This window comes from Pinus tabuliformis, chromosome 6 (assembly GCF_031772625.1).
Source record: "Pinus tabuliformis cultivar Carrire ecotype Pingquan chromosome 6, CPIR1, whole genome shotgun sequence".
Lineage (NCBI taxonomy): Eukaryota > Viridiplantae > Streptophyta > Pinopsida > Pinales > Pinaceae > Pinus > Pinus tabuliformis.
The window spans coordinates 949,077,233-949,103,000 of NC_142292.1; the positions used below are offsets into that span (position 1 = coordinate 949,077,233).

The following is a 25,768-nucleotide window of genomic DNA, read 5'->3' on the forward strand; positions in this document are numbered from 1 at the left end:
GGACACAAGATGTGGCGCTAGCCAGAGACAAACCCCAATGTGGGGAAACCCTTGATCAATTCTTCTTCTATGTTCTTCAATAGTTCAGCACAGAGAGAGACAGAGAGAGAGAGAGAGATAGTACATTTACAACAGAAGTCAACACTTTGACTTTCTAGATAAGAGAATAGATCGTCTCTACATGAGATCAGTTGAAGACATGCTGCTTCAACTGATTCTCCAAGGTGACTCCTTCACCTATCATTGTGCTACATCTCATCCATGTGCTGCACCTCACCGTGCTGCACCATGTTGCACTCATCATCACAGTGTTGGACCTAATGACCATGTTATGCACTTCATGTTGTTGCTCCTGTCACTATGCTTCTCCAATCACTGAGTTGCTCTCATCACGGATCTGCACTCTATGTTGCACTTATCATCACTGCATCCAATCATGTAGTTGCATCATACATAGTGTTGTGTTATGTAGCACGTCATGTTGCACCCTTTTTACATTATGCTGCATTGCTACCCATCACTGTATGCTGATAGCACTATGTTGTACTAGCTGCTGTCCCATAATATGTCCAGCTACACCAACATGCCCAAATAGTCCAATTAGGTCATGTTGTCATTTGTTTGCACAACTATTTGTTGCACACCTGGTTAGGGCACTTGCAGCAGCCCTAGTTTCATCCCACAGTCAACAAACTAACCCTTTAAGGGTTGCGGCATACCCTCATAGGTCTCCTCCTCACCCACGCTGCTTGCTTAGGGTGTTGTCCACCCTTGACAGCCCTCACACAGCCTCTAGTTGTGTGCTATGGCCTGCGACCTAGCACAACAGATTGTTGTAGCAACAGACCTCCGAAAATGTGCCAAAATAACTTCCAAACAGCAACGTGTTTGACCCTTAGGAACTCGGCCTAACAGTCAGCCTTCTCGGCCCTCTTCACAGCAAACTCGGATCCTGATTATATCACTGTTCTAGCCCTAAGACTATCTGCACTTACCTCAGCCACTCGACCTCTTGTAGCAAACTTCGGATCCTTGCTTTCCCACATTGTCCAGACTCTAGGTGTCCAGACTCTAGGTTGTTGCGGCTAGGGTATATCCATATCACCCTTAGGTAGGGCAGCGTAGGGCCTCCTCTAGTTGTTGGTTAGGGCCTTCCCTTTGCTGCAAATTAGGGCTCCCTTTAGTTGCGGATTAGGATTCCCTTTAGCTGTAGATTAGGGCTCACTTTAGTTGCGGATTAGGGCTCTTCTAGTTGCGGATTAGGGCCTCTTAGATCTACAGCGAGATCTCCTACAAGTCTGCCACTAGGGCTCTCCTAGATGACCCTTCTTTAGGGCTGTGTAGAAGGCATCTCTCTAGACCTCCTCTTCCACTAAAAACCCAAACAAGTGGAGAGTGAGATCACAAGAGATGATATCAAATGACTTGAAGTCCTTTATTTATACTAAAACGTTGAGCACAAGTGGGATATATTTGGTTGCTGGCCGACCTTGATGAATTGCCCATAACACAAATAAATTCATATCTCCATGAATACTTATCGGAATCGAATGATCTTTAGATCAATCCTACACCTCTCGATGAGAGGGATCCAAGAAAATTATCAGCTACCATTAATAAGATGACCCACATGGAGTTTGGCCCTAGTTGCCAATTTTAACAACTTCACATAGATTATTGATCCTTCGTTTAAAAGTAATTCCTATCTACCAGGACTCCTCCCATTGGTGAAAGTTCGTAAAGAGCAGGGGACATTGACTAAGGTGACAGTGGGTCTTTGTCCCATTGTTGTCATTTGGTCTAGTAGTTGTCCCTTAGGTTCCCCTGCTAGATTGTGTGGCAACAATACTCAAGCAGTGGGTTTTGTACCCAAAGTTGTGGGTGCAAGACCAAGTGGAGAAAATCATATTTTATTCATTGGATGCATGAGGGGCACCCTTGAAGGGCTAAGGTGCACCTAGGGCTCCAATGATGTGGCAAAGGTTAAACAAAAAGAATTTTTACTCCTTGAGAAATTGGTGTTTAAGCAAAATAGATAAGGTCAACTTAGTTATATGTTATGACCCTTGGTGAGAAAGGACACCACCAAGAAACGCTATAAGAAGTGGTGAAGATTAGTTCATTGAGGAGTATCCAAGTGAGCATCTTTCCTCAAGACAAATCTACCCAAGTGAAGGTCGAATACCTCAGTGAGCCATAGATCCAAAAGAAGGACGAAATTGGAGCATGAATGGTCTAGTCTAGTCTGAAATGAAGGTCGAGCTAGCTCAGGTTCATGGAAGTTCATCCCTCTAAATTTCAACCCTAGTTGGAGGTCAGTTCTTGCATGTTGGAGGCTACCTTTTGTGTTTGATTCGTGCCCTAGTTAGGGCTTTCCTCTAAGGTACATTTCCCTTAAGGTTTGTTCAGAAGTCTGGAAAGTTTCACTCTGATTTTTTGTGCATGGGAAAGAGGGTCGAGACCCAAAGAAGGAGATATATAGACTATGATTTGGGCCGCAAATTCCGAGTGTATTGCGCAGAGGTTTTGTGCATATGTTTGTCCTGAAGTGGACCGTACCCAGCCACTAAATATGTACAGAAGTGTGAGCTAATGAGTAAAGTGTGGAGCTAATACAGTGAAGGAAGAAGGGGTCAGTGTGGAGCAAATTTATTGGAGGAAAGTGATGGAAGGTTTGTTCATAGGTGTTGAATAGCAATTCGTTTGGTGCCCATGAACAGTGATGTTGGAGGTGTAAAATCATTGTTAGGAGGTTGTGTATTGGTTTCCCTAATTCAGTCATCTCATGAGGAGTTAAGGGGTTGTGTGTGGGCTGCCAAGTAAGCCCTAAGTTCAGTGATAGAGTAGTCTTATCATTGTGTGAGGGTTGGTTGTTGTGCCCTAGTTCAGTGGCTTGGTGCAACAAATCATTGATAAGAGGGTTGTGTACAAGAAGCCCTAGGTTTGTCATCCTTGGAGTAGCCAAGAGATAATAAGAGGGAAAATTTGATGTGACCTAGTTATGTTGTCCTTGGAGCAGCTAGGAGACAATGAGTGGGCAGTTCTTTGAAGACCCTAAGTACACTGACTTAGGTAGAGTTGAGTCATTGTTAGAGGGCAGACATTGAAGTCCCTATGCACAGTCATCTTGAAGTTGCAAGGAGGTTGTGATGAGAGCAGTTTGAAGGCCATATTTCAGTGACATTGGAGGAGCAGTGATCATTGATAGTGGCAGATTGAGCAGCTGAAGATGCAAGCATTATCAAGTTGCAGAACTACTTATGAGCAACAAAAGAGGTGGCAAAGGACCTGCCAGAAGTGTTCAAGCCTCAAGGTACGTGGCCAAAATGGGCTGAGTCAAGATCTTCTTCAGCAAGTTAAGTGTACTTTGTTCAAGGGTAGATTGATAGTCATAAGTCATTGACTTCAAGCCCTAGTCTTGTATCAGGGTTAATTGTAAGGACCATGATCCATGGTATGGAAGCCTTATGTTTGTTGTATTAAAGTTGTAATATAACTAGTTTTGGGTTGAAAATTTCTCTTATGTACTTCAATGATTCACTGTTGTACGTTTTTCGTTGTGCAAAGTGCTTGTGTTGTGGCATTTTAGTGTGTTTGCGATTGTGTCTTAGAAATAAACCTGATTTTGAAGTGTCGAGGAAAAATAAACATCCCTTATCTTTCAAGAATGAAATGGAAACCAAACTCTTTTTCAAACCTAGTACATATAGTATGTTGCTAAGATGAACGCTTTCACCTGATTCTAGCTCAATGGATGTCTTCCCAACACCTTTTACTGCATAATTGTTGTTGTCTCCAAGTTTTACATTTTGCGATAATCTTCTTTCCATTAGACTTGTGAGGTTGTCACGATCTCCCATCATGTGCCTTGAGGCACCACTATCTACTAGCCACAAATCATCGCTATCTGCAATAGAACCTATAAGAGCAAAAAAGTAAAAGAAATCTTTGTCACCTGAATCCTCATTCATGGGTCTCTTCGAAAGTTCATCAATCTTTGTTGTGGTGGCATGTTGCTTTCCCTTTATCTTTCTATCGTTCGATCTTTTAGGACAATCGCGTCTATAGTGACCAAATTTGTGACAATGATAGCATTGAAATTTTGACATATCTCTCTTTCCTTGAGTAGCAGATCTTTCTCCATCAAGTCATCTTCCTTCATTTCTTCTTTGGAAACCAAACTTCTTTCTTCCTCCAGCCTTCTTGAAACGTGTTGCATATGCTTGAGAGTCACCTTCTTTAGATCTTTGAATATCTCCTTTTAACATGAGCCTAGATTTTGTTGAGAAATTTATAGGGCAATAGTTAAGATGATTTATGTTTTTATGATAACAGCTTGTGATATCTTTTTACCTTTTCTTACTTTATTAGCTTCTTCACTTATTATTATGTTCGAATATCATCAAATAGCTACCAAAAACAAGAAGAACAATAATACACAAGAACACAGAATATAGGCTACAAGCCAGGGCCAAAACCTCTCCACTTGAGAGGAAAACCCACAAAATCTCTTCTCTTCTTATAGATTCTTTAATTGACGAATTCCAAGACCTCTATACCAAGATCAATACCCTCCAAGACCAAGTCCAACCTTTCCGAATTATGTGCTTCTCTTATCCAAGTCAAACCCAGACAAATCTCTTCCAGCAACACAACTTCAACCTCTAGCTTCAGAATTTCGGCCTCTACTGCAGGTTTGAAATTTTCGACCCCCTACAACTACCACTGCATCCACACGTGTGAGCAAAATTAGCCTTCCAAGGCCTCCCAGCAACTTCGCTTGCCTTACTTCCTTGTTTAGGGCTTGTAGGTGACCTAGTAGACCCTTCTTCCAACAAATTTGATCCTCTTCCAGCAAATAAAGAATTTCGACCTTGAAGCAGCAAACCCTAGCTTCTCTTCTTCGCACGTGTGAGAGAGAATTAGCCCAAAAACAATCTTTCTTCATCCTCTTCCTTCTTCGCTTGCCTTCTTGCTCTTCTCCCTTGCTTGAATGAGTGAGTGATGAATGTATCTCAAGGAGGTCGAGTTCCCTCCTTTATATAGGCTTCTTAAGGTGGACATGGCTCCTCAAAATAGGTCAACTTCCCAACTGCCAAGCCGACTTGGTCTTGAAGGGTATTTTGACACTTTTAATGACAAAAATAATTTTCTTTACAAGTTACAACGTCCCTGATGTTGTCTTTAACTTATGACAATGACTCTTTTGACTTCTTGACCTAGGACTTGTGACAAAAGACCTTGAGCATGAAACCCATGCTACAAAATAATAATAATAATTTTCTTTCATTTTACAATATACAAGAATCAAAAGTACATTTCATATTTATGAAGATCGAACCTAGTTACACATTTTTCAACACTTCCTCTTAACTAGGGAGGTATTCATAAATGGTACATGGACATTCTCAATATGAAGAGAACTCATAGGAAGAGTCAGACTGGTAACCCATTTGTTTAGCATCATATCAACCAGCATTGTCATATAGAAAGGCCTTGACTAACAACTCTATCTCTGCACAAGATCAAAGCACAATGCTGGTGAGACCAATGATTTATAGACACCATCATCATTGTCTCTCAAGGTACATACCCCACCCGAGTGTTCACAGATTGTGACCTTCCTTGGACTATTCTTGTCTTGGATAGCTAGTCCTCAAAGAATATTGATTCACGACTACTCTTATCTTGGATGCCCTACCTCATCCTCAAAGGGTATCGGATGCCATATGCTTACCCAATCCTCCATTTTGTCTTCCCAAGTGAAGACAAGAATGATGTGTCTATCTCTCCCTCTCAACCACGGAGGATACATCAACCAAACCAAGCTTGTCTCTCAAATACACAAGCTTCTTATTAGGAAGAGATTTCGTCAATATGTCAACTAACTGCTCATCGGTAGAGATATATTGTCGTTGTAGCACCCATCTTGTACTAGCTTCTAAATGTAGTGATACTTGTTGTTGATATGCTTTGTCTTCCATGAAATACTGGGTCTTCAGACAATCGTATACAACTAGTGTTATCCATAGTGTATCTCTCATTATAGACTGATATTCTTCATTCATGGAATCCTTCCATTCTTGGTGATTTACAGCTTCTTCAAAAGTGGATGGCTCTACTTCTATTAATTTTGTCATGTAGGTTGCATACCCAGAATATCTTTTGGGCTTCTTGCTTCCGTTGAATGTACCTTGAGTTGCTCCATGACCTTTTGCATCTAGAAGTGTAGGCTTCAACCAATTAGGTCTTTTTCTAGTTTCGGGGATTATAGCAGGTTGTATAGGTTCACAGGGACCTTCATCTTCATGGTTTGCTTCTTCTTCCCTAGTAACGTCTTCAAATACCGGAAGTTCTTCATCATCAGATTCCATAGGGAGGTCCTTTGATTTCTTGAATGCAATACTTTTGTCAAATATCACATCTCGACTGACTTCTATTCAATGTCCTTCCTTTATGTAGATCCTATAGGCCTTAGAAGAGTTACTATAGCCCACAAATGTTCCCTTCATGCCAGATGGATCCAACTTCTTTATTTAGTCCCTAGGTATATTAATATAGATAGGACAACCAAAAATTCGGAGATGATCTAAAGTTGGTTTCTTCCCAGTGAACACTTCTTCGAGAGTCTTGTTATATAGAGACCTGTGGGGACTTTGTTTTTGTATGTATACAATTGTCTTTGTAACTTCACCCTATAGAAATTTCGGTAAATCTTGATCATGTAGCATTGCTTTTACACTTTCTTCAATGGATCGATTCTTTTGTTCAGCAACTCCATTTTGTTTGGGATTATATAGGACTATCAACTCCCTCTTAATCCCAAACTCCTTATAGAAAGCTATGATTTCCTTAGATGTGTATTCTCCTCCATTATCAGATTTTAATATCTTGATTCTTCTTTCTATAATGTTCTCTACTTCAGATTTGAATTCTTGAAATTTAGTAAATACTTCATCCTTGGATTTCATTAAGTAAACCCAAGTTTTCTTTGAATGGTCATCTATAAATGTGACATAATATAGATGACCTCCAAGTGATTTAGGATTCATAGGACCACAGACATTGGAATGAATAAGATCCAAGATTTCTTTTGACTGTGAAGCACTGCTTCCAAATGGTCTCTTGGTGTTCTTACCCAATGCACATCCCTTGCATACTCCTTTGTGATCTACCTTTAGTTCGGGGATTCCATCCACTATTGAATTTAGAGTTGGAAGGATTTTGAAATGGAGATGACCAAATCTTCTATGCCAAATTTCAAATGGGTTGACTTCAATGTGAACTAAAGCTTGAGCAAGAGGAGATAGCAATCTGTAAAGTCTTCCTTCACGAATCCCAATCACTCTAGCATTCTTTGTGCTTGAGATTTTACCCCATACTACAACTTTTCCACCAATGAAAGCCACTCTATGACCTTTATCTTCTAGACTTGAAATGGAGAGTAAGTTCTTATGTAGATCTAGAACAAATATGATGTTGTTGAGATGAATATTGCCTCCATTTTCCAGCTCTATTGAGGTTGATCCAATTCCTCTCACATGATAGCTCTTATTATCACCAAGCTCTACGGAGTAAGAAGACTTTCCTTTTGACAATGTTTTCAGTTGCTTGTGATGATCAGTCATGTGTCTTGATGCTCCACTATCAATCACCCAAATGCTCTTGTCTATAAATGTGCCAGTGAGTGCTGAGAAGAGTCCTTTGTCCTTTGTCTTGATCACTTCCTTCTTTGGAGTAGTAAGAGATTTCATACTTCTTTGATGCCTTTCATGAGATGACTTGCCGCCTTTGAACACTGATCCGGATTTAAGCAGGAACGCAATAGATTACAGAGATAACCATAAATATAGAGATGCGATAACCATAAAAATAGAGATGCAGCGGAAATAATACTTCATTTCATTAATGGAGAATATTGAAATATGCTTACAAATAGAAATAAACCAGCTAGGGCGATGGTAGCTTATCTCTGAGAAGAGATGTGTCGGCTACATGCCTCTGAACTGTTTCGAACTGTGTTACAATGAGGCTCGAGGGCCTATTTATTGTTGAGAAACAATGGAAAACCCTTCACATTCCAAAACCTAACCCTAGAAGATGAAACACCAAATTGTGGGCCCCGTTTTTGGGTAAGTTGGTACATCAACTTCCCGGGGTCGCGAATTGGTCGTACTATCTCCGTTTGACGCGCATGATAGCCCGTTGGAAAGATCTCTCCAAGGACTACGACGGAAAAGACAATTTTTATCAGAAAAATCGCTGCCGGTGGATTTCCCAAAAAACGTCGCTTAGGGCCTCAAAGCGGCTCTGGAAGTTTAGGACCCGAAAAACTACTAAAAATAGTAAACTACGCTATAATTAAGGAAACTGAAAAACTGAAAGAGACAGTTGTGGGGGTCCAAATGGGATAGGTGGGTGGCCACCAACATCCACCTGGATCATTCCTCCCCCCTTAGGAAGCAATGGTCCCCATTGCGTTGAGTTCCTCCCTGAGATGAGGAAGCTTCTGCTGAGCTGGGTCTCTGGTGAGCTGTTCTACAATCTCTGATGTGTCCAGAAATGGTGGGGAGCATGGTCGGCGATGGTCCACATTGAACACTCGGTGCAAGCGAAGGAATGGAGGAACGCTGTGCTTCAAAGCATTGTTTCCCGTAGCCTTGTTACTGGTGTAAGGACCATGTCGAAGTGGTCTGAGTTTCTGATGGGTTCTGGTAAGGCGCTCCCTCTGCAAATGTAACCAAACTTTGTCGTCCACCTGAAACTTGTGTGGTACCCCTCCGGGTAAGGAGAAGTTGTTCTTGTGTTCTGTCACAACTGTATCCCTCTGTTGCTGCTGCTGTGTGGAGGAACCCTTCGCGGGGGTCATGGATGTAGCAATGATCTTCCCCTTACTTTGGGAGCGAACCAAACAGAAAATAAATTTCCTAGTCTGTGAGATGAGCTTGCTGCCTTTCTTAGCAGTAATCAAAGAGGTGGCGGTAGGTGGGGCTACCTCCGGTATCCTGTATAATGAATTATCCAAAGAAATGATGACAGTGCGAGGCCTTGACTCATACACAGCATGTCGCCTCCACAAGTATGGCTGGCCTAATAGTACATCACAAACATCCAGAGGTGTAACATCACACAATACCTCGTCTGTGAAGGGCTTGATGCTATAGGGAAGGCGGCACTGCTGGCAAACTTTGAGATCTCGTCCTTCGTGAAGCCAACCGATACTGTACGGCTGTGGGTGTGGTGTAGTTGGTAGGCCCAACCACTTCACGACCTTTGCTGAAATGAGGTTCTTTTGGCTGCCACTGTCGACAATGAATTGCAGCGGCGAACCCTTCACCCACATCTGTGAGTGGAAAAGACGTTCCCCCTCCTCTAGATCTTCGGGCTCATTTTTCTGGATCTTGGCAGTAGCAACAGTGGCACTGGGATCCGCATCAATGATCTGCTTCCCTTTGTCATTCCCCTTGTCGGGTTCTGACTCAGAGTCGGAACATGCATCTGATTCAGAAGCCTTCAGCTCGCCCACCAGCGACTGCTTGGTCCGACACTCACTTGTGTTATGAGTGGGACTCTTGTGGAACTCACACCACTTTCCTGTGTCCTTCTTCGGCTTCGTGGTGCTGTTCTTTTCTGACAGGTTGTCTTGGGTCACCCCGCCTTGGCTTTGTCCTTTGGGCTTTGGATTTGCAGATCCAAAGTCTCGCTTCTTCTGTTTGAACTTTTGCTCGATTTTGACAGCGTATCGGTATGTTGTGCCGAGTGAGGAGATGTTCAAGAACTCCATCTCTTCCTGGATGTATCTGTGTAGGCAGCCGCGGTATTTGAGTACCAGATGCAGCTCAGAATCTTTGATACCCAATTGTGTGCGAAGGGTATGAAAAATGTTTGTGAACTCCGGCACATCTTGGTCTCGTCCCTGCCGTAGGGTGGTCCATTTGATGTATTTGTCCTCATAGCTTTCGACAGGGTAGTACTGCTCCTTGATGGCATCCCGGAAGTCATTCCAAGTGGGTGCGGCTGAAAACAGTGAGCCTGTACTTTCATTCTTTTGTTCGCAATAGGTTTCCCACCAGTCCTTGACGTGGGGGGCTGCTTTGAGAAGAGCGAAAACAATCTTTTCCCGATTTGAAAATTCATGAACAGAAAAATACCCATCGAGCAGATTTAACCATTTATCTACGACATCTGCATCTATTTGACCCTCGAAGATGGGGATTTCAAAATTTACTTGTACCTTAAATGGTGTGGCATTTCCAGAGTAACTATTGGAAGCCGATGCGTCGCCTCTAGGTAGCCGCTGAAGGATTTGGGCAAAGCTGTCCATCATCGCGTTCCTTTGTCGCTCGAGGGCTTCCTCGAGCAAGATTCTGATAGGATCTCCTGCCCCCTCGTCTTTCTTCTCATCCGCCATGGGAGGTCGTCGAGATTTGCGAGGCTGGTCTTGCAAAGGTTCGACCAATTCAAGCCCTAACTCCTTATATCCCGACCTCGTTGGGGACATGCAAAGAAAAACAGAGAAAAAGCAGACCGCTCTGATACCACTGATCCGGATTTAAGCAGGAACGCAATAGATTACAGAGATAACCATAAATATAGAGATGCGATAACCATAAAAATAGAGATGCAGCGGAAATAATACTTCATTTCATTAATGGAGAATATTGAAATATGCTTACAAATAGAAATAAACCAGCTAGGGCGATGGTAGCTTATCTCTGAAAAGAGATGTGTCGGCTACATGCCTCTGAACTGTTTCGAACTGTGTTACAATGAGGCTCGAGGGCCTATTTATTGTTGAGAAACAATGGAAAACCCTTCACATTCCAAAACTTAACCCTAGAAGATGAAACGCCAAATTGTGGGCCCCGTTTTTGGGTAAGTTGGTACATCAACTTCCCGGGGTCGCGAATTGGTCGTACTATCTCCGTTTGACGCGCATGATAGCCTGTTGGAAAGATCTCTCCGAGGACTACGACGGAAAAGACTATTTTTATCAGAAAAATCGCTGCCGGTGGATTTCCCAAAAAACGTCGTTTAGGGCCTCAAAGCGGCTCCGGAAGTTTAGGACCCGAAAAACTACTAAAAATAGTAAACTATGCTATAATTAAGGAAACTGAAAGAGACAGTTGTGGGGGTCCAAATGGGATAGGTGGGTGGCCACCAACATCCACCTGGATCAAACACTTCCTTAGAAACGTCTTCAACGTGGTAGAGATCTTCATAATGCCCTCTGCCAACCTTAGCTCTTATACCATGTTAAGAAATTTATAGGGCAATAGTTAAGATGATTTCTCTTTCTTTTTTACCTTTTCTTACTTTATTAGCTTCTTCACTTATTATCATGTTTTAATATCATCAAACAGTTACCAAAAACAAGAAGGACAATAATACACAAGAACACAGAATATAGGCTGCAAGCCAGGGCCAAAACCTCTCCACTGGAGAGGAAAACCCGCAAAATCTCTTCTCTTCTTATAGATTCATCAATTGACGAATTCCCAAACCTCTAGACCAAGATCAATACCCTCGAAGACCAAGTCCAACCTTTCTGAATTATGTGCTTGTTGAGAAATCAATGCTAGTAGGATTAGGGTTAGATTTCTCTTTCTTGATAATTACTTGTGAATTATGTTGCCTTCATTTACTTATTTGTTATATTATCTTTCATAAAGCAATTACCAAATTATGTGTGCATGAAGATCACAAAAACACAAGAAACAAGATGTAGGCACTCTACCACGGAAAAGCCCCTATCTAGGGGAAAACCCAGTCAAAATCTCTTCCTTCAATAGTTACCCTTCAGACTCATAGACAAAGACCTCCTCCACACCAAGCCAATCTCTTCTTCTTCGATCCAACCTTCAACCTAGTAGCAGTAGCACTTCAAACCTAGCAACTTCGACTTGTCAGCTTTCGACATCAGCAGCTCGACTTGACAGCTTCTGGCATCAGCAGCAGCTTAAACTTTTCGGCATCAGCAGCAGCTTCAACTTTCAGGCATCAGCAGCAGCTTCGACTTTCCGGCATTAACAGCAGCTTCAACTTTCTGGCATTAGTAGCAGCTTCGACAAGGAGACTTCGATCTCCTAAACCAGCCCACATGAGAGAGAGACACACACACCAGAATTTCGATTTACTTCTTCCCTTCCTTCTTGACCAAACTCGCACTCATTTTAGCCCCTTCTTTCAACTTCACATTTTTCCAGCTTCCGACATCATATATCGAACTATGCTTGAGAGAGTGAGTTCCTCCAAATGAAGTCGAACTGCCTTGTATATATAGCCTTCCAATGAGGTCGAATTGCTTTCCTTGAGGCCGACTTGGTGTGGAGGTTACATAATTCATTTTTAACTCAAAAATAATTCTTTTTACATCGTTCGAAAGCCCAAGAAGGGTCTCATAAATTATACAATGACTCTAATGACCCCTTATTAATCCTAGAAGTCCACAATGGGGACTTTGACTAATAAAATGATGACCAAAGCATGAAGGCTATGCTTTAATAAGTCATTGTAACAATAATAAAAATTCTTTTGACAAATACATTTTATGAAGACCGAACCTAGTTACATTTTTCAACACTCCCTCTTAACTAGGGAGGTATTCATAAGGAAGATCTCAAACTATATGAACTATGAAGAGTTTAGGCACCGCAATGCCATGGACTAGATTCCTGACCAGGGCAATCTATCCAAGGTCTCTCAACAGTTTAGGCACCGCAATGCCACAAACTAGATTCTTGACCAAGGCAATCTATCCAAGTGGGACTAAGATGGACTAAAGCTTTCAACCTCTCTAGGTACCATCAGGCTTACTTACTAACCATCAACCCAGGGATCTAGGTGCATATCCGAGGTCAGAGCTCTATGACCAATGCCACCCTCCCTACTTCGGGAACTAGACATCAACACATAGTGCCGACCAGATGTCCTCCCAGGCAATGTCTCACACACAAAGCCTCAACTTCTTGATTATTTCAATCAGTAACAAATCCTCCCCAATCAAACAGATCAGCACCAAATCTCTCCTAATCAAACTTATCGACAACTCTAGGCATGTAAAACATGTTATCAAACTTCCCAGAGATTTACCTATACAAACACAACCCCAATCAGTAACAAACTTTCAAATGTATATAAATAGATACAAACCTCTGGGGTCTTCCAGACAACTTGATGTTGCTTCTCAACTTTTCATAGTAGGACTTAGAGCTTTCCCAATGAATCTTGACAGAAGATTCCTCAACCATACAGCTTCCTTTCCTACTTCTCATGCAACAACATATTCCACAAATCGATCCGGTTTTTCTTATCTCAGCAACCCTTCAAAATACATTCTCCAATTTTCTTCTTTCACTCATGGCCTTCACTAAAACTTATGGTTGTTAGTCCTGGTCTAGTGCATGACACATGAAGTAGAGAACCATATCCATCACTCCCTCTTAGCCAGGGAGGATCTAATCATTCCTATACAAGGAATATACCCAAGCTCCCTCTTATCCTAGGGAGATTCCTTTCATTCAAGCTCCCTCTTAACTTAGGGGGCTCAACTTCTTTTCTACGACATCAGAGAATCCTTCATGGCTTCCATCCTTCTCATCAGAGTTGTCATGATCATCATTATTCACATCATGCTTATCACATCAACAAACATCTTCACTATCTTGAAGATCACGTACCTGCACAACTTAGATAGCAAGTACAACCAAATCTATAGAAGCATGAAGTTAATCATATCAAAATCACAGAAGCATTCAACTTTATAGATCAAATGCCCAAACTTAATTACAAACAAGAGACATGTACTCTTCAACTTTTTGCTAGGGATTTTGTCATAAACCCTAGACTACTTCATCAAGACTTCGAGCATTTCATAACAACTTTCATTACATCTAGGTTTTCAATGTTTCTTCCAAAGGTATGACATACCCTACTACAACATATAGCAAACCCTAGAAACAATTCAAACAAATATAGATCTAGAAAGTATCTAACAACTTCAAAATTCACATGTTAGACTTCTTACTAGGATTTCATACAAACCCTAGATTTCATACATGAGATTTCAATAATCAAAACCAATCACAACTTAGTCAACAACATGACTAGCTTCCACTAGGGTTTGTTGCAAACCCTAGACTTTCTCAATCAAACATCAATCACAACTAAAACTCGGATTTCAACAATCTTACACAAATTTCACGTTATCACACTGTCATCATATATCAGAGATTTGGACCTCTACTAAGGTTTAATTACAAAACCCTAGAATTCACAAGTACTATCATCCCAGAGATTCAGACTTTGACTAAGGCTTAGTTCCAAACCTTGGGACTCATGACCATCAATAATTAGGTCAACTCATATATCTAGGATTTCATCACCATGCACAAGCACATCATAACATGTGTTAACTACACAAATATCAATAAGAGTTGGACATATAACAAACTTGATCAGACTAGGGTTTGATCGGACAAACACATACATGCCAAGGATTTCATTTCTAAGACATTATAAGACATTTTCTTTCAACAATAACCCAAAGCATATTAGGGTTTCACACATAATCATCGACATACCCTTAAGATAGGGTTTTCACAATGAACCTTTCTAGGGTTCCACAAGAATAATCAGAGATATAAGGAGGGTAGATTTATCTAATGATGAATCTCCCAATCAAGAATCTTTAAGATTCAAGAAAGTTAGACAAAAAGATGTTAATAATAGTTTATCAAGAATAAATATCAAAAACTTGTAATTCAAAACATACTTCTTGTTTCTTAACAAACCTTGTAATTCCAATGCTTTTTTTTGTGAAGCCTTCTTCCATGTTCCTCGAGTATTCAGCAAGTCTTTTCTAAACAAAAAATATGACTAGAAATGTGATTAGTATTTAATATAAACAAACTTAGATAAGTAAGGGAAACCAAATATAAAAGACAATACAAGGAGTAAGATACTTATCTTTGGAAGTTGGTAAGGGCTCCTTCCAAGCTTGAGGGATGCAAGGGATAGAGTCCCTAAGAGTTCCTAGCAAATAGGTCTTTGACTTAGAGTCCTTCCATCATGTTCTTTGGTGAAACTTCTTTGGCAAAGTTTGCTTGATCCTTATCCCTTCTTTCTTGGCCCTTTAGGCTTCTTGATTTCTTTGTAGACTTCTTCACTTTTCCTTTTACTAGATCCAAGACTTTATTCTTTTCAAGGATGAGATCTATCCTCTTCTTTCAAGCATTGAATGATTCTTCTAATTTGTTCTCTTCCTTTATTGTGTTAGACATTGTCCTTGAAGATAGTAAGCTTCTTTCCTTATAAGGTCTCCTTATGTGATTCTTTAATCAATTTCTTGAGGTTCCTTAGATTAATTTCAATAGATCCTTAAACTGTCTTTTTCCTCCTTCTTCACCTTAGCTCCATTCTCCAGCTTTTAATGATGTTGATCCCAAGCTTCTTAATAGCTTTTGTTATCTCCCAATTCCATTGTATGAGAAGATGATTCCTTTAATAGAGTGTGAGGTTGTTTACTCTTTCTTGTCATATGCTTAGATGCTTCACTGTCAATAATCCATGCATTATCATTATTAAGTGAACCTGTAAGTGCAACCAAGAACCCTTGGCTTTTGACTTTTTTGAATAAGTAGTAGAAGATCTTTTTGATACAACTTCCTGCAGTATTGAATCCCATTCTTATCATAGAGGGAGTAATCATTTCCTTCAAGCCAACGATGTGATCTTCAATATTCTTTGACCTTAGCTCTGATACCATGTTGAGAAATCAATGCTAGTAGGATTAGGGTTAGATTTCTCTTTCTTGATAATTACTTGTGAATTATGTTGGCTTCTTTTACTTATTTGTTATATTATCTTTCATCAAGCAATTACCAAATTATGTGTGCATGAAGATCACAAAAACACAAGACACAAGATGTAGGCACTCTGTCAGGGAAAAACCCCTATCTAGGGGAAAACCCAGTCAAAATCTCTTCCTTCAATAGTTTTCCTTGAGACTCTTCAACCTAGACAAAGACCTCCTCCACACCAAGCCAGCCTCTCTTCTTCAATCCAACCTTCAACCTAGTAGCAGCAGCACTTCGACCCTAGCAACTTCGACTTGGCAGCTTCCAGCATCAGCAGCAGCTTCGACTTGGCAACTTCCGGCATCAGTGGCAGCTTCGACTTGGCAGCTTCTGGCATCAACAGCGACTTCGACTTGGCATCTTCCCGCATAAGCAGCAGCTTTGACTTTCGGCATAAACAGCAACTTTGACTTGACAAGAAATCTTCGATCTCCTAAACCAGCCCACACGAGAGAAAGACAAAGAGACACCAAAACTTCGATTTTCTTCTTCCCTTCCTTCTTGATCAAACTCGCACTCCTTTTAGCCCCTTCCTTCAACTTCACATTTTTCCAGCTTCCAGCTTCCAGCTTCAGATATCGAACTATGCTTGAGAGAGTGAGATGCTCCAAATGAAGTCGAACTGCCTTGTATATATAGCCTTCCAATGAGGTCGAATTGCCTTCCTTGAGGCCAACTTGATCTTCTTGAGGCCGACTTGGTGTGGAGGCTACATAGTTCATTTTTTACTCAAAAATAATTATTTTTACATCATTCGAAAGCCCAAGGGTCACAATGACTCTAATGACTCTTTATTAATCCTAGAAGTCCATAATGGGGACTTTGACTAATAAAATGGTGACCCAAGCATGAAACCCATGCTTTAATAAGTCATTGTAACAATAATAAAAATCCTTTTGACAAATACATTTTATGAAGATCGAACCTAGTTACATTTTTCAACAGTGCTTCTCTTATCCAAGTCAAACCCAGTCAAATGTCTTCCAGCAACACAACTTCAACCCCAAGCTTCTGAATTTCAGCCTCTACTGCAGGTCTGAAATCTTCGGCCTCCTGCAATTGCTACTGGTTACATTTTTCAACAATGTTTCTCTTATCCAAGTCAAACCCAGTCAAATGTCTTCCAGCAACACAACTTTGACCCCCAAGCTTCTGAATTTCGGCCTCTACTGCAGGTCTGAAATCTTCGGCCCCCTGCAATTGCTACTGCATCCACACATGTGAGCAAAATTAGCCTACCAAGGCCTCCCAGCAACTTCGTTTGCCTTGCTTCCCTGTTGAGGGCTTGTAGGTAACCTAGTAGACCCTTCTTCCAGCAAATAGTGAATTTCGACCTTGAAGTAGCAAACCCTAGCTTCTTTTCTTCGCACGTATGAGAGAGAATTAGCCCAAAAATAATCTATCTTTGTCTTCTTCCTTCTTAGCTTGCCTTCTTGCTCTTCTCCCTTGCTTGAATGAGTGAGTGATGAATGTATCTCAAGGAGGTCGAGTTCCCTCCTTTATATAGGCTTCTCAAGGTGGACGTGGCTCCTCAAAATAAGCCGACTTCCCAGCTGCTAGGTCGACTTGGTCTTGAAGGGTATTTTGACACTTTCAATGACAAAAAAAAATCTTTACAAGTTACAATGTTCCCAATGAGGTATTTAACTTATGACAATGACTCTTTTGACTTCTTGACCTAGGAAAAACCCTAAAAGCACTCAATGGGTGATTGACCTATAAAATAAAAGACCTTGAGCATGAAACCCATGCTCCAAAAATAGTAATAATAATTTTCATTCATTTTACAATATACAATAATCAAAAGTACATTTCATATTTATGAAGACCGAACCTAGTTATGCATTTTTCAACAGATTCTTCTTGAGTACATGCAGTCCACAGTTATTCAAACCTTGGAGCTTCTTTTCTGGCACATATACCTGGTGAAAATGAATCCCATGAGTCAGGTAAAAACCATTAAGTGTTGTAGTCACTAGTTCTCTTTAAGAAATGACTTCATCAATTGCTTGAAGTTGATCTCTTAATTGAGAAATCCTCATGAAATATGAGGTTATAGTGTCACTTCTTGCCATTCTACCATCATGAAGCTCATTCCTCAATCTCGTTGCTTGACCAATGTTGTTGATAGTGTATAATCCAATTAGGGCATCATACATCTGTTTTGAAGATTCAAGACTTGCAACATAAGGAGTCAAATGATCTTTGATAGAGTACACAGTGATGCTCATAGTTGTGATGTCATCCTTCTCATATTTTATTTTTCCTTCATTATCTGAAGGTTCATTGACCTTGCCTTTTGCAATACCCAAGAGATCATTTTGTTCAAGAATAAAGCCAATCCTTGTCTTCCAAGCCCTAAAATTTGTAGCTCCTCCCAATTTGTTCTTAGACTTCATAGAGGAACCCATTGATCATAGATAAATAGATTGTAGATAAAAGTCTTCTTCAAGAGTGAACTTTTATCAAAAGTGTCGTCAAGAGTGATCTCAATGTCCTTTCCGTCACCAAAGCTCTGATACCATGTTGATTTTTCAAGTGCAATAGATACAAGCACTAATTTCTGAAATATTGATAATTACTTCAAATGATTTAGATCTTCTTTCAACAATTCCAGTTTATCATTAAGAAATTACACTCTAGAAATTCAACCAGAAAAGCACAAGGACAGCAGAGATCACAATACACAAAGAGAACACAAGATTTTCCTGGGAAAACCCAGTTGGCGGAAAAACCCAACAACCTTTTCCTTAGAGAAATTCTTCAGTTCAACAAGAGATACATCTAATGTAGCTAGTCAACTATGAGTTCAAATTGACCAACAAGACTATGGTCAAACCTGGTCAAACAGCCCTCTTGTCAAGTCAAACGTTTTCCCTTCAACTTCGTCCCTCTCTGATCTGCCTAGTTCGAATTTTGGCCTCCCAGAATAGGCCCAGACACTCAGCCCTACTGCCCAGAACAATCTGCCCAGAAAATGCTACCCAAAAGCTGCCCATAACATCACACGTACGAAGTCGAGAGAGAAAGAGATAAATGCTAGAGATGAATTTGTCCTTCTTGTCCTTCTTCATCCTTCTTCTCCTTCACTTGGATGCCCAAACACTGTCTTATCTTATGTGATGTCAAATGGTGACATGTGAAGGAGGTCAAATAATCTTTATATAGTGATCTGTCTGTCTGAATGGGCGTGTATCTTCACTGGGGCCGACTTGACTTGAGGGAGCGGCAACTTGACATGTTTGGAGCCAAAAATTCAAATTTCAAATTTCGGAATTTTCTATTTTAAATCCAACATGAAGAACATGCCCTACAAATTCATTATGCATTACAAAGGCTAAAATATAAATTATGAAGACCAACCATAGCTACAAAATTTAACAAATATGCAGCCTTTCCTCTATCATACTAGAAAAAGTAGACTGGTTTCTAGTGTGTAGACATACATACACACACAGACACAGATATGTATATATATAGGAATGACAAAATGTACTTTTAGAGCCAAAATAGTTCACATATTACAAATTCAAATTATATACAATACACTTATCAAGATCAAAATAAAACTCTATGACATTGAAGAAAATTAAAATACCTCTTTGCAGATGTCTGGGTCTAAATTTTTATTATAAATCTCCAGGCCTTGTTTCCCATAAACAAGCAAACCCTGAAATTTTGCAGTATATCAGAATAGTATTACAACATATTGAAAACAACAGAATCAGTGGAACAGCCAAAAAAAGTGACAGAAAAATGCATAGATAACCTATAAACCTGATAGATTCTGAACCATAAACTTGTGTACTACAAATCTCAAGAACCTAACCCAGAAATCTTATTGAAGCCTAGATAAGCATTTCCCTTATTGTTCATTTATACTATATTGCTGCAGCTAATTTACTGGTGGTATCACTCAGATTTTAAGTGAACCCAGTTTGGTCTGCCTTCGCAAACAACATAATTAGTCACCCAACCATGACAATCAATGCCTGGCCCTGTTCGGACAGAAATATTCAACATAATTTGTAGTTTCTACAAAAGATTTAAAAATAAGAGATGTCCATCTCGGTTACGAAGTAAAATGTAAACTATATAATTATTACAAAATCTAACTAACAAGCTCTAAATAAGCAGCATGAATTGAGTACACTGCTAGAAGTGTCACAATATATTCTCTTAAATTTAATTCATATGCAATCGATACCAAATAAAACAACTGAAATAAGCAATTTACTCAGAAACTAACCGTGAAGAAGAGGCATTTTGCTGACATGAGAGACAATTTAAAGTTTGATGTTATCATCCTTAAATCATCAGCCCCAAGAAAGATTAGGACAAGCAGATTATATTCACTCACTGAAAACCTCTGCTCGGAGTAACCCAGAAACATAATAGAGCAAGTAATGAATCAAAATGGTCAATATCCCAATTCAAAATGCCAGATCTCCGAGAATGACTTGATTCTAAGCATGATTGAGTAACCAAGTTCTAAGACAAACAATCACAAAAAAGATCTTAACCATTTATTTAATGTTTATAATAAAAAATTTAAAGGGCCCAACAAGGTTAAGGGAGGTGTACTCTCTGTAGGTATGAGATGGAAACAATTGTTCATTGTGATTTCTCTAAGGAGATTTGGAAGACTAGTCTTCCATTAGCTGGAGAACAAGGTTCTTGGCAAGGTGTGTCCTTGCTAGATTGTACAAAGAATTGGTTTGAAGACAGATTCCCCAAAGCACATATGTCCCTCCCTCTGATTGCCTCAGGAGCCATTTGGCTTATACAAGAAATTGGACTATTTTTGAGGAGAAGAAATCGCCTCCATTGCAAGTTCAACACCAAATCAAATTCCTCTATGATGGAATCAAATGCTCCCAAAAACAAAAGCTCCAAGACAGGTAGGGGTCCTGACAATTAAGAAATATCTTCCATGGGCTTTCTTTGATGGAGTTTGCCAAGGTTCTCCTCTCTTTTATGGGGCTAGTGGGGTCATATATCTAAATGAAGCTCATAAAATTTTGTTTAAACCAGGGAGTGGGTCAGGCACAAACAATGTGGCAGAATGAAAAAGCAGTGGCTATTTTACTGAAACTGGTATTTGAGAAAGGCATTTCTAAAATTCAGAGACTAGGTGACTCCAAGCAAGTTACAGATTGGATTAATGGATCAATAGGCATGCAGAATCTAGTATTGAGGCCTTTGTTTGAACAATTCAAGCTGATGGAACATGTTTTTGATGACATTTACTACTCCCATATCTACAGGGAGAACAACATCGAAGCAGATGCCCTGTCAAAACAACACGGAAGCAGACGCCCTGTTTTGCAGAATGTTTTTGTCCTTTTGGATGTCATATTGGACTATAACTCCAGGACAGTTTTTTTCTTTTTTGAAGTTATGATGACAGTTTGGCAAATGTTCACTGTGGTTTGGATTAACAGAGATGAATATTAGGGCATTCAACTTCCATATGGAATGTAACCTTTTCCTACTAAGATTAAAGTTACTATTTTTTTCTAGGAAAAAATAGTTTATAGTAATTTGTTTTGGATATACTATATTCCCTGTTATACCTCTTTACTAAAGTATGTGCCCTTACATCTATTTAAGATACAAATTAAAATTTATTGTTGACTTGGACAAGTGGTTTCCCATGGGTTAGTCTCTACCTAGGGAAAAGTGTCCAAAATAATTCTTTTCCTAAGTGTGACTTTATAAAGTGAAAATGACTTTATCAATGGTAAAGTCAATGTTAAATTATAAAGTGAAAAGTGACTTTAGACATAAAGTACAATGTGGGTACTTTATTTAATGGGTGAATTAAAAAATAGAAAGTGAGAATTAAATGCACATTTATTCTCATCCCTTGATCTAAATGAATCTGAGCCATTAGATCTTAGGGTTGCCCAAAAGTCATTTAGGGAAACAAAAGGGGGAAAAGAAAAGAGAGACTGCATTCATTCTTAATGAGCAGATTGGAGAAAGGAAGCTAAGAGCTAGAGAAAAGTTCTGAAGGAGAAATTTGTTGCAGCAAGCTGAAGGAGTGATTTTTGGGAAAAGCTGGGCACGGAAATCAAGGCATAGAAGACCGCTGAAGGTACAGTACTAACATCATTTAATGCTGTGAGCTACATGCCACTCTAGAGAAGTTTTTGAAAAAAAAATTGAAAAGAAAAATCGTACAGTTTGTATAGCAGTACGGAAATCCATACAATATAGTTTGTACAGTCTGTATCCATACAGTACATATTTTTAGCTTCAAGTGGGCATGGAAATCAACGAAAAGTGGGCACGGAAATTGAGGCAAAGTGGGCACAGTTTTCAAGGAATTTTGGGCTGAAGAGATAAGTTGTATTTTGTTGTTTTATTTTTTTGCAAATGTATTTTTCCTGAACTTGAAAGATAAATAAATTTGAAGAGCTCTCTAACAGGGTTTCCCTAGAGAAGATTGAAGGGGTTTTGCCTAAGTCTAAGTTGACCAAAAATCTGTGTGTATTTTTTGTGTTGCTGGTCTGTTTATGTCCATATTTATTTTCAGCGTGTGTTGATAGTCCCATATGTTTTAATCTAAAAATTTCATTTCCAGAATTCTATATGTTGAATGTATGTTTATGGGAAAGGGCATTTAACTGAATGGGTGTGATAAGATGAAAATAGAACTGGGTTGGGATTGCAGGAAACTTTTTAGTCATCAAATTTCAACATGGTATCGGGAGCTACAGGCTGAAAATTGCAGTTTGAATAGTAGACAGTGGTTTGGGACAGCAAACAGTGGTTTGGACAACAAACTGAATTTTTGGACAGCAAACTAATATTTTGGGGCAGCAAAGTGAAATTTCACACAGAGTGAATTTTTGGGGTAGCAAGGTGTGCTGGAAAGTTCATTTCTCCATTTTCTTGGCTTTGTAAATTTTGGACAGCAGTCATGGCCATTTTCTTAAGGATAGAGGACAGATTGGATGGGATATCCAACTATTTGGAAGGACAAAATTTAGACAATGTTGAGGAGGCAGCAGTTGGGCACATAGTGCGGCAAGTGGTTGTATCTCCTACTGTTGCAGATGAACTTGTTGAATTCACAAAAAATAATGCAAAGGAAAAAAGGATTTTGATGGGCAGTCTGAAGGATCATGTGGTTCCTCAGGTGAAAAGAAACACATGCATATCAGATGTGGACAGCTCTAACCACTCTCTATCAGAGTACCAATGAGAGCAGGAAGATGGTACTCAAAGAACAATTGAAGAACATCAGGATGACAAAGGCTGAAAGTGTAGTTCATTATCTTGGCAGGGTCAAATAGGTAAGTGATGATTTGACTGCTATTGGTGAGGCAGTTGCACCCACAGAGTTAGTCAGGATAGCTGTAGCGGGACTTCCTAAGTCTTGGGAGGTCTTTTGTTGTTACCTCTAGGGAGAATCTTCCCAATTGGGACAGATTCTGGGATGATTGTGTGCACCATGAAATACAGAAGACTGGCAGTGGTGGGGTGAAGATAGCATAGCTGTAGCGGGACTTCCTAAGTCTTGGGAGGTCTTTGGAGATGTTGTTACCTCTAGGGAGAATCTTCCCAATTGGGACAGATTCTGGGATGATTGTGTGCAGCATGAGATACAGAAGACTGGCAGTGGTGGGGTGAAGATAGCAGATGAGGAGGATGTAGCCTTGACAGCCAGGGGGAAGAACAAAGGGAAAGCCAAGAAAGGGGCCTCATCAGATGGGGCTAAGGGAAAGGAGAAGAGGAAGAAGAAAGATACGAATATGTCCAAAGTCAAATGTTGGGCATGTCAAAATATGAGACACTATGCTGTTACCTGTCCTGAGAGGAAGAACAAGGGGAAGAAGGGTACTGCAGCTTCAGAAGAGGTGGAGTAATTTGCTTCACAGTTTGACCAGGACTTTATATTTATCACTTCTACATCTAGTAGGAGTACATCATCCGGTGTGTGGTACATAGACAGCGGGGCTTCCTGCCATATGACAGGTGCACGGGAGTTCTTTTCAGAGCTTGCAGAGAGGGCACTTGATATTGAGATCTAAGTTGCACTGGAACGGACACGGATACGGGATTTGAAACGAATACGACAATTTTTCAAAAAATATGGATACGATATGACAAGGAAACGACATAGATATATATATATATATATATATATATATCTTTTAGAATCTAGATTCTATATCTAAAAATACATAATCATCATCATGAATTCAACATAAACAAATCATCATCATCAATTCAGCATAAACATTGTCATCATCATTAGCGTTTATTATAACATTCAACATATTATCATCATCATTAGTAATGTAATTAGAAATGCTACAACCTTTGTGCTTTCGGGTCCAACTCCTTCAAAGAACGTGTCATGCATGGCAGATGGTATCTATCTTCCTTGCATGACAATTAAAAGGCCCATGGGATCATTGGGATATTCTGTCAAGACCTATTTGAACATTTCAATCTTCTCAATGTCAGCTTGGTCTCTTGACTATATGCAGGCAAAAGATTGGCTAGAGAAGATTTGTTATATTGGAGGGATTTACGAAATCAAGAGCAAAATCAATGACAATTAACAAAACCTTAACCAAACTGAAAATTATCGCTCAAATAAATCTCTTTATGAAGACATTAATCAAACCCTTCTGTTTGTATTTTTGAACATTTATTTTTTTCTGTTTGTATAAATTTTTGAACAAATTTTCATGTGTTTTAACATTTTAAGGGTGGATTCCAATCACGATTTAAATCTGGAAATGGATCCAAAAAAAATAAAACCCTTGGAAACGTATCCAATTCTAAATTCGAAGTTTCCAATTTTTTGAAATGGCACAAAAACGTTTTTACAGTGTTTCGGAGAAGGATCGTATCCGTTTTCATTTCAGAAACGGGGATCCGCGTTTCCGACAATTTCTTCAGACGTTTCTGATAACTTAGATTGAGATTGTACTAGGATATGACCGCACTGTGAGAGTTGTTGGTGTGGGGAATTCGCCCTTTGAGAAGGAGTCTTTGCCTCCTTTGAAGGTCATGGATGTTTTGTATGTTCCAGGGATGAAGAAGAACTTGATTTCAGCGTCTACTATGGAGGAGAAGGGGTTTGACGTCACTTTCTCAGATGGGCAGGTATTGATGCATCCTAGTGGAGCTTCCATCACTTCGGCCAAAGTGATTGGAGTTCGCTCTGGGAAACTATACAGGTTCAATTTTCAGTTGGCAGGAGCATTGGTGAGTAGCACATCTGGTAGCACTCACACTAGTACCACCAACAGTAGAGACTTGTGCGAATTATGGCACCGAAGGATGGCACATATGCATCATGGAGCTTTGAGAGTATTGAGGAGATCACTACTGGAGTTCCTAATTTCAATGTCGAGCATTATGAGGTCTGCAGAGGGTGTGCTTTAGGCAAGTACACCAAGTTACCATTCCCAGCAAGCGATAGCAGATCTACAGGTATACAAGACTTGATTCATACTGATGTTAGTGGTCGTATGTCTCATGTGCCTTTGGGTGGTTATGAGTATTATGTTATATTCATTGATGACTACTCTAGGAGGACTTGGATATATTTCCTGAAGACCAAGGGTGAGGTCTTCAATCCCTTTAAAGAGTTCAAAGCTCTTGTGGAAAAGCAGACAAGTAAGAAGATTCGGGTCTTGAGGTCAGACAATGGTGGTGAGCACACCGATGGTGGGTTTTTTTACTTCTGTGCACAGGAGGGCATTAGGAGAGAGTTCACGGTTCCTTACAACCCCCAGTAGAATGGGGTGTCTGAAAGGAAGAACAGAGCTATTATTGAGGCTGCTAGAGCAATGATTCATGATCAGGCGTTGCCTTTGTTTTTGTGGGCTGAGGCCTGCAATACTGTTGTTTATCTTCAGAACAAGAGTCCTCACAGAGTACTG

At 39.9% G+C, this 25,768-nt stretch overlaps 1 protein-coding gene across 2 annotated transcripts in view; it reads right to left on the reverse strand.

The window, feature by feature from the left end:
• The window catches only part of LOC149262093 (endoribonuclease YBEY, chloroplastic-like), a 154,000-nt gene that overhangs the window by 15,735 nt on the left and 112,497 nt on the right, over positions 1-25,768 (reverse strand). For both annotated transcript variants that reach the window (XM_089423319.1, XM_089423313.1), the window contains one exon: positions 19,456-19,527. In XM_089423319.1, coding sequence (XP_089279445.1) covers positions 19,456-19,527 — 72 coding nt within the window. The remainder of the gene's footprint in view (positions 1-19,455; positions 19,528-25,768) is intronic.